At 45.6% G+C, this 9,774-nt stretch overlaps 1 protein-coding gene across 1 annotated transcript; it reads right to left on the reverse strand.

Annotated features, from left to right (window-relative positions):
• Positions 1-936: 936 nt before the first annotated feature.
• On the reverse strand, positions 937-8,037 carry LOC123408308 (translation initiation factor IF-2-like). The gene is made up of 5 exons (XM_045101438.1): positions 7,924-8,037; positions 7,663-7,794; positions 1,451-2,813; positions 1,280-1,363; positions 937-1,178 (listed from the first exon to the last, which is right to left on the reverse strand). The coding sequence occupies exons 1-5, from the start codon at positions 8,035-8,037 to the stop codon at positions 1,129-1,131; spliced, it is 1,743 nt and encodes a 580-aa protein (XP_044957373.1). The 3' UTR covers positions 937-1,128.
• Positions 8,038-9,774: the final 1,737 nt, after the last annotated feature.

Below are 9,774 nucleotides of genomic sequence, written 5' to 3' on the forward strand. Positions count from 1 at the left end.
CGGTCGACGGGAGAGCAGGCCTCCGAAACCTCGCCTCTCCGGTTCCTGTACGGGAGAGGGGCGATTAGGTTTTTGGGGAGCGATCACGCGACTGCTCGCCTCCGTCCGTCTGCTTCGTCTACGTCCGCTTCGCCCTCGTCATCGCCATGTCTTCACCAAGCGAAGCTGATCGTCTCCGCGAGGAAGCCGAGAAGAAGACGGCAGAGGATACTGCCTCTGCCGCCGCCGCCGCTGCTGCTGCTACGGCCAACTGGCCGATTGGAGGGTATGACTCGTTTATCCTCTTGTTCGTATTTATTCTAGCAGTACTACTTGTTTGCATAGATGTATCCACTATATGCGTAGTATGTGCTAGGTTAGCTCAAGATCAGTATGTCATTAGTCTAGTCAATGCCATGCTAGTTATTATTTTGTGGATTAATCTACTCGGAAAATTGCCTATTTACTCAACAATCCAAAAACCTAATGTCTGTAGGAATTTTTCGAGTAATGGTTTTGCTGCTGCACTGAAGCCGGATAAGTTTACCGGTACTTTTTTCAAGCGTTGGCAAACGAGAACCACCTTATGGCTCACGGCTATGAACGTGTTCTGGGTAGCCGGTGTCACTCCTACGGAAACTATCACTCCTGAACAGGAGAAGATGTTTAAGGAGGCCACCGTCCTATTCCTTGGAGCAGTCATTAGCGTGATCGGAGATAAGCTGGTTGATGCATATTTACATATGCATGTTGCCAAGGACTTGTGGGAGGCGCTCGAATCTAAATTCGGGGCCACCGATGCTGGGAGTGAGATGTATGTTATGGATGTATATAGACATCTTTTAATTGTAGATTCATTCATTTTGCTTTGTATGTAGTCTATAGTGCAATCTCTAAAAGGTCTTATATTTAGAAACGGAGTATAACTGAACAAAAGCCTACTTCAAGAGAGGCTTATTCGTCTGTAATATTGTTAATTCACAAACTCATTGCATGTATTTACAAATAGGGGTAGTATTACATATTGATATTGTTTACTCACAAAGTCATTCACGAGAAAATCAAGATGTCCAGAGGAATAAATAATATGAAAACCTAAAAATAAATAGTAGAATGCACGAGCAACAGCTTTGCCAGTAATTCCCGGCATCAGGTCCCTCTGTTTTTGAACGATGAGAACGAGAAGAACGATCGAGGTACTGCAACCACAAAGTAAAACAGAGCATAAGTAAAATGGCGAAAGAAGCAAGCCGTGTCCATGCAAAGATCAAGATGTGTGCCAAGTCTGTATCGGCAGAACCTCTTGGAGATTTTGCAGGCAGAGCCATCTCCTTCAGCTGAGACCTTGCAGGAGACAGCGGCACGAAGCTCTGCAAGGATCGCACTGCGCACGCGCGCCGGCATGTCGGTGATCAGAAAAACGGCGAGCACGTCGGAGGTAGACAATATGCAGAAAGCGCCCAGGAATTACCGTGGGGGGAGGCGGCATAGCTGCTGTCCAGATCGTCGGAGTCAGCTGCCGGAGGCGGCGCGCGCTCGATGACGACGGCGGAGCCGTCCGCACCGTTGACGTTCTTCTTTCCGAAGGTCAGGAACCTCTTGAGCCCTGCCACGGCGTCCATCGGCGACTGCGGCGTCCCGGCGACGGGGACGTCGACGCTCCTCGCGGCGCAACAGGTGCTCGGCAGGAACACTATGTTCTGATGCTCAGCCTCCTCCACCTCATCCTCCTCCTCCCGTTTCATCCTCAGCATCGCCGCGTCGGCCTCCAGTAGCTCCTCGGTGGACAGAGCTCCGCCGGAAGGCGGCGGGGTGCGGAGCGGAGAGCCGGCGGCCGAGGCATCGAGCTCTGATCCGTGGGAGAAGGACGACTGCACGTTCGAGTACAGCGACCCGGAGCTCTCCTTGACGCTCGTGCCAGTCTCGTTAGATGCTGCTGCCGTGGTCTCTGATGACGGCGATGATGACATGGTCTCCGATGATGGCGTTGATGCCATGGTGTCCTCGAAGACTTCAGCAGCTTCCTTGTCCCCAACCTCTTCGTGCTCTCTCTTCACGTACACGTAGCTCGGCTCGGTGTCGGAGTCGCCAGTGATCCCCGCGTCGCCAAGCTTATCACCAGATCGTGTGACCTCGCCGTCGCCATTCCCGTCCGCCTTGTTGCTGGAGTTCTTCGCTCCGGCGTCTGAGTGTTCGGACACTTGAACATCGTTGCAGTCGCTGTTTCCAAGTCTGGTCAAGAAATCGACCTGACCGTGCCCAAGAGCCACCGACGGCGACGAGGCGCGCGCGACGCCGTTGCCCGATCTCCTGATGCGGAGCGGCCCGGGAGAAACGGCGGCGGCCGTCTTGATCTCGGCGAGGACGACCTGCTCGTGGAACCGGCTCCGCGCCGCGGCGACGGCGGCATCCGCGGAGCCCTGCGCCGGAGCCGCGGCCTGCTTCACCTTCGCACCCCCCGCGCCGCCGTCGTAGCTGGCCCGCGGGGGCTGGAAACGCGGCGGCCGCGGGCTCTCCCCCCTTACGGAGGAGGAGGACGAGGAGGAGACGCTGCCGCGCTCCTCCTTGCTGCTGTCCTTGAGCGAGCTCCTGGTCCGCGAGAGCGTCTTGAGCGGCCTCGGCGTCGCGGCGGTGGACGGCGGTGGAATCCTGTTCTCCTTCCGGGGAGTGGTGGGTGGCTCCGGGTGCGACGCTCGCCGGCTGGAGGGTAGCCTCGGGCTGGCCGCCGTCGGTGACGGGCACGCCGTAGCGGTCCTGAGACGTGGAAGCTTCATGTCAGGGATGCATTTTGGCGTGGCAGGGGAGGCTGGCTTCTCCATGCTGCGGGGCTTTTGCTGCACGAAGTGAGAGCAAGAGAATACAATAGTTACTAGAAAGTGTATAAGTTTAGAAAACCTACCTTCACTCTCTCTTTCAGTTTATAATGCTTATCTTTTAAAAAATCTTTTCTCATTTTATAAGTCTCAATTTTATTGCTCTTATTCGCATGTTAAGATTTTAAGTTGCATTTAACCGTTGCATCTAAGAATTAAGAGAAAACTCATAAATGCTTTTGGCAAGTATTGCAAATCTAAGTTCCATATCATTGATCTTACCTGGAGATTTATGTGGGTAATTTTTCCTTTTTCTTTGCCTTTTTTATGCTTGATGTGTGCTAGACACACCTTTTGGTAATTTATTTTTCACGCATGCATGCATTCCAGTTAATACATTAGTATTTCTTGAGAAAAACAAGTGCATTAATAAGTACTTCCACAAACAACAAAAATTATTTCACCCTCATAGATTGAAGAGGTTTCTAAATTGAGCCCCATAAACCAAAAGGGAGGAAGCATGAACAAGTACAAACTAAATAGATATAATAGAAAATATAATTTATTTTGTATTTAAAGTTACTTTGTTAATCGGACGTTAATCCATTTCCATTAAACATAACAAAAATGCACCAAGTTTAGTACCAGAAAATCAGGAGACAGGAAAGGGGAAAAGCAAGTTCAAAATTTTGGTACTAATGGTACACTGGTTATAGATAATTTTTGCTACGAACTTGGTCAAAGTTTACACCCTTTGAATTCAAGAAAAATTATAGACTTGTTTTCAAGTATGGAGGATGTACAAGCGTGGAACATTGAAACTAATTGGTGAAAATGGCGTCAATTATGAGTTCAAATTTTAAATAAGGTCCTAGTGTATGTCATGCTTGCAATAGAAAACCCCTGCATGCAATACTTTGCTTATGGGATTGCAACATTCTCCCCTTGTTAAAATGGGCCGCAACATTGAGTCTAGTCGGGCTTGAGCTCCATCATGTGGCCATGGTAGCAATTCCCTTTAGGGATTGTGCTAGTGGTGGTGGCCATGACCTCCCTTGAAGCAGGGGTGAGCTATGACGCATCTTCTTCATGCCTCTCCTTAGAGGCAACCTCTCCATGAGAACAAGAGTACAAGACGACATGGTGAGGTCCACAACAAGAAGGGACTTCTTGTTGAGAGATAACGAACTGTACTTGTTTAGAGAAGGGGACACCAAGAGAGTGTGGAGCAAATGGATAAGGTATTGCATTGGCCACGCAAACAGCTGGCTCATCAATCGATGCACAAATTTCTCTCTTTCAAAATGTCCTTCCTTATTCCAATCTTATAGTTTCAACACTTCCAGTTTCAAGTTAGTTAGAGAGTATGGCCTTGGAAGGACACGTTGAGCTTGAATCATGCAGCTTATCACACTTTCATTATTTCAAAATTGTCTAAAACTATCAAATTTGCATGAAATTTTATGTGTGTGTGTGCCCACGAGCGCGCGCAGGGGGGGGGGTGATTAAGCCTAATAATAATGTAAAAGTCCTATCAAATAGTTTCAACACTTCCAGTTTCAAGTTAGTTAGACAGTATGGCCTTGGATGGACACGTTGAGCTTGAGTCATGCAGCTTATCACACTTCCATTATTTGAAAATTGTCTAAAACTATCAAATTTGCATGAAATTTTATGTGTGTGGTTAAGCCTAATAATAATGTGAAAGTCATATCAAATAATATCTCGCATGTTTTGACAACATTTTTTTACACCGGTACTTGGCAGATTACTATCACCTGCTTGCTTGATTATTTGTGACTTCATAGTATTCTTGAATGTCGGTATACGCACTAAAAGACTTGCTTCATGTTGCTTGTGTGGATTGATACCTTTCTTACTTATTCTTAACAAACTTGAATACTCCCTCTCTAGCTATGCATAATATCACAATGCTTAAAAACATACAAACTATTGCGTTCAAATTGGATGATGATGATGATGCATTCTATGCTACTAATTGGATAATCGTAGGTAGATGACATTTCTTGTAAGGTGTATGTACTCAGTGCAGCTAGACGTCATCTTTTGTAAAGAGTGGTAATATTGTGTAAGCTCCTCGATGTGGTCATGTATAATGATGATGGTTGAAATATATAATCCGTGTGCTTGTGTGTCTTCAACCTTGTAGAGAAATTGTGTACAATTATTATTAATAGTTAAAATTGTTCGGATCCCGTTTAATATTGGTCGTTGACAACAATATTTATAAGTAATTATTCACTAGGGTTCATAAACCCAAGGGGTGTATGGACTAATGGTTGATGCCGTAGCAAAATGTTTCCTTAGGGAGTGGAACTAACTAAAATGTTTCCCATGTCACTTGTTTCTGTAAGGTATAAAAGACAAGTTAAATCCATAAAAACATCACAATTGTGTCGTTGTTAGCAAAAAAAACACCACTTTGTGTGCTCGTCACAAAATGCACCAAACGCAACACTAATCATTGATCAAAAGCATAAAACATTGTTTGACCCTAATTTGACGTGGCAAAGGGCTCGCGGCACGGTCTAACGTCCGTTTCGATTGAACATGGGGTCCACCCGTCAGTGTGAAAATAAGATGGTACTAGAGTATTCTTTGGACACCGAAGGAAAACCGAGATTCCCCACATTGGCACCTAGAGTGATTTCTCTTGGGTACGGTATACAAGAAACCCCTTCCCCTATCATTTTTGCCTGTCGAAAATGTTGTAGCTCCCGAGGGTCCCGACTCCTGTCCGTCTGGCGCCGTGAAGATTCGTGCGGTATTGTGTCAAACCTCAGGTCATTTGTAGCATCTGCCATGCTTATCTAGGTCACTGTTCCGGACAGGTTTGTCAGGGCACGTGACTCCTCACCAGTCAACTCAAAGAACTAGACGTTTCTCTCTCTCCACTAAACTTTGCACGCTCTTTCTCAATGTGTATGTAGCTTGGGAAAATATCTCTTAAAAACTCCCAAAAAGCTTTGCATGGGGCTGTTCTCCTTCTCTCTCTTGACTTTTGCATGCTGCATACTCTTCTCCTATTGATGTCCCCTCTTTGATGTTTGAACCTCGCTTTTGAGGACACATTTCGTGTTTTAACCTTTTGTACTAACGAAATTTAGAATTGATCTTACTTTTAGAAAAATGATTTTAACATTTTTTTGATCACGCCAACATCCCTCGCGTCTGAATTGCACGGGAGACATCATGGTCCCTGCCGTCTGGTCCATGTCTCGCAAAACCGACTGATCCATTGATCTGTTGACGTGGCAAAGGATCAGATGTCAAGGAGCCTGACGTCTGATCCTGGTAAATGACCATACACGAAGGACCTTAGCGTCTGGATGATGTGGCCCATATTAACCAAAGTTGTTGTGTGATCTGCTGGGGCCAGATGCCAAGGTCCCTCGCGTTTGGTCACTTATCAGGACCAGACACCGGGGTGCCTGACGTCTGACCCTTTGCCACATCAGCTAGGCAACGGGCTAGCCGGTCGTGCAAGCGAGGGACCGTGGCGTCTCCTGTGCAATCCACACATCAGGTATGTTGGTGTGACCAAAACATATCGGTTTAAAAAAATTGAAATCAAAGGTCAATTTCAGATTTTGTTAGCACAAAAGGTTATAACACAAATTTTATCCGGCTTTTGTTCCTGGTTCGTGACCAAGCTGTGTGACAGAATTTGTATAGGAAGTAGTTTGAGTAGTGACCTACTTGTCCAATTTCCATTTTGAAATATATTTTACTACTGCCTTGTTTACTATTTACATAGGTCTGCAAATCCATTCGCCGTGTAGGACCCACAGAAATCGCCAAGTCGGCCAATGTGGTTGAACGGCGAGATAAACGAGAGTCCCGACCCCCGAGTCCTAAAAATCCAGTCTCTTTTGCCTTTTTTCTTGGGTTACGGTATAATCACCGTGGAAACTCTTCATTGTTAAGATGATGGCAACAAAAAAAAACGTCGAAACAAGTCAAACATGGGGACTTGTTTCGAATTCGTCATCCAGACAAACCCATGGGTGAAAACAGATAGCTAACCAAATCAAAATGTTTGTGAGATAAAATGTTTGGGAAACCCCAATAAATATGATGATCTTTGCAAATGATATGTGAGAAGATCTGTACATGTATGTATATAGCCGAAATCCCATTGGGATGCCACATATAGATCTCCCGAATCGAGAAATATATTCCATTTGTTGGTTAAGTAAGGCGTACACCTTTTTCAAGATTTACTTTTAATGGGGCCAGTAAGCAATTAGTTTTTTTTAGAATGCCAGTAAGTAATTAGTTGAAGAATACATATCAAATACTCGTGATACAAATTATACCCGTGCCGTGCCCGTGGCTTGGTGACAAGCGTACAGCAACCTCGGACCAGAAATTAAAGTCCAATGGATTCCAAGCCATGCGTGCCACGTCTCTCACCCGAAAGACTGCCGCCCTGATACGATGGTTCAACCAAACCGGCCTTAGTTAACGAATCACAAGAAAAGCACAAAAAGGTGCCCCACGAACACAGGGATATGTAGTATGATCGGCACGGCAAGGAACGTGAAACTTGCTACGTCCGCCGGAATGCCGTCCATGCCTAGCAAAAGCATCGAAGAACATTGGCTACATTTGTCGTCGTCCCACAGGTTGCGTGACCAGCTTATAATTTTCATCGTTTCGGAGCCAAAGGCAATGGATTTCGAACGTTTCTTAGTCGATCGCCGGCGAAAAGAAAACATAGGAAAACTGGAGCTCGAGCACAACATGATTCGTTAACTTTTGGGTTGCCAAAACAGCGAACAAGATCACAGATCAGTAGAGGGAAGAAAGTAAGCGTTGGGTTGGGTTACATCACATGATTCCTTACCTCTCTGGCGGGGCTGGCGGTGGCGGCGAGCCCGACGTCGCCCGGGCGGTGGCGGCCGGCGTCGAGGCGCGCCCAGAGCGCCTTCATCTCGGCCTCCTTGCGCTCCATGCGCGCGAGCCAGCCCTGGCGCAGCTTCTCATCCCGCCGCCGCACGTAGGCCTCGTACCTCCTGCCCCTCCCCACCTCCTCCTCCACTTCCTCCTCGTCCTTCTCCTTCTCCCCCGCGCCGTCGCCGCCGCCGTCCCGACGGCGGTCGGACACGGTCGCGACAGCGGCGGCGTCCCGCCGCTCGGCGAGCCGGCGCTTGTAGCCTTCGAACTGGCGCTCCAGCTCGGCGGCCTGCGCCCACAGGGGCAGCATCGTGGTCGTCGCCATGGGGCGCGTCGTTTGCGCTTGCTCGCTTCGATGCGAGGCGCGCGCGCGACTACTACTACGTATGGTGGTGTGCGACGTGAGGAGGAGCTCTTGCCTCTGGCTGGGGTTTTGACTTGGACGGGGTCGTGTCGTGGCTGCACGGCCGGCGCGGCAAGGCAACGCCAAGATGAGCGCTTTAGCGGCGGGCCGGCGGGCTTTAGCTGCTCGACATGTGGCACGTTTTGTTCCGCTCGGGCCTTGGTGATGGTCTGGGCAGGCCAGGACGACAGTGGGCATGCTTGACGGGAAAACCCATATTATAAATAGTTAAAACTATTAATGTTGTGTTTTAAAAATGTTTAGCTTGTATGTAAATAAATGCCTCACGTGTAGGTGACAAGAGTACATAGAAAACCAAGGCAAAACGATGCAACCAACACAGAAAACCAAAAAAGATTATAAAACTGCAGAAAAAACAATGAAAACTATTTAAAACACATATAAAATGAAAGAATAGAAAATAAAAACTGTGAACAAGAAAGAGAAATAAAACAAACGAAAAAACCAAAACGGAGGAAAGAAACAAAGAAAACCTATGGAAAATAAAGAAAGAAAAGAAAAAAAAACAATGAAAACCGGGAATAAACAAAGAGAAACAAAGAAAGCCATAAAGAAAAGAAAAATCCCATGAAAACCATAAAACCAAAGAATACAAAATTATATCAAAGGATAAAGAAAATCGCTGAAAAAACAAAAAGAATCAAAGAAAACAAAAAAGAGAAAAAAAAAAGAAAATTGGACCAGGAGCAAACATACCGTGCACAAAACCTTCATGCGAAAGAAAAAAAGAACTACCTACAAAAAGAAACTAAACGATAAAGACAAAAAGAAAAGAAAATTGGACCAGAAGCAAACGTACGGTGAGCAAAACCTTCAGGTGAACCACCTAAAGTGAGCGGTCGAAACACCGAGCGGACGGTGCACGTAAAAAATCCCACCTAAAGTTAGCAACTGAAACACCAACGAACGAAACGCCGAACGAACGTTGAACCAAAATATCACCTAATGTGAACGGTCGAACAGTAACGAACGAAACCCTGACGAATGGTGAACAAAGAAAAACTAACAAAATAGTCTGACTCAATAATGACAATAGGGGAAAATGTTCAAGCAAATCGAGATACATCTCATTATAAGCAAATATATCTCTTCTATTGTCGCTTTGGGGAAATCCTATTTGTCGTTCTGTGCGAAGCGGTGTCTAGGCTTGGCACAGAGCACGAGGGGGATCGGGTCGGCCCGGTAGCGGGCCTGTGGTACCCGGTCCGGTTTTTTCGGTTTAAGGAAACTTCTATAAGATGTCATAAGTATTTATTTTATTTTTTATTTTTATTTATTATTTTTTGTTTCTGTTTTAAAAAATATTCAGGATTTTCAAAAAAATTGTATTTTTCAAAATGTTTTCGATTTTAAGAAATTGTTCTACATTTTCTAAAAATTGTTCTATTTTTCCAAATTTGTTTTTAAGATTCAAATTTCTCCTCAGTTTCAAAAACAAAATCCTTAAGATCCAAAAAATGTTTGTGCTTTAAAAAATTGTTCTCGGTTTCAAAATTGGTTGTCAAGATTCAAAAAATGTTTTTGCTTTATAAAATTGTTCGCACTTTCAAATTTGTTCATGAGTTTTTAAAAAATTTCGCGGTTTCAATATTTTCTCTCAAAATTCATAAAATGATGATATTTTAAAATTTTGTTCGT

The sequence above is a fragment of the Hordeum vulgare genome, chromosome 7H, assembly GCF_904849725.1.
Source record: "Hordeum vulgare subsp. vulgare chromosome 7H, MorexV3_pseudomolecules_assembly, whole genome shotgun sequence".
Classification (NCBI taxonomy): Eukaryota; Viridiplantae; Streptophyta; class Magnoliopsida; order Poales; family Poaceae; genus Hordeum; species Hordeum vulgare.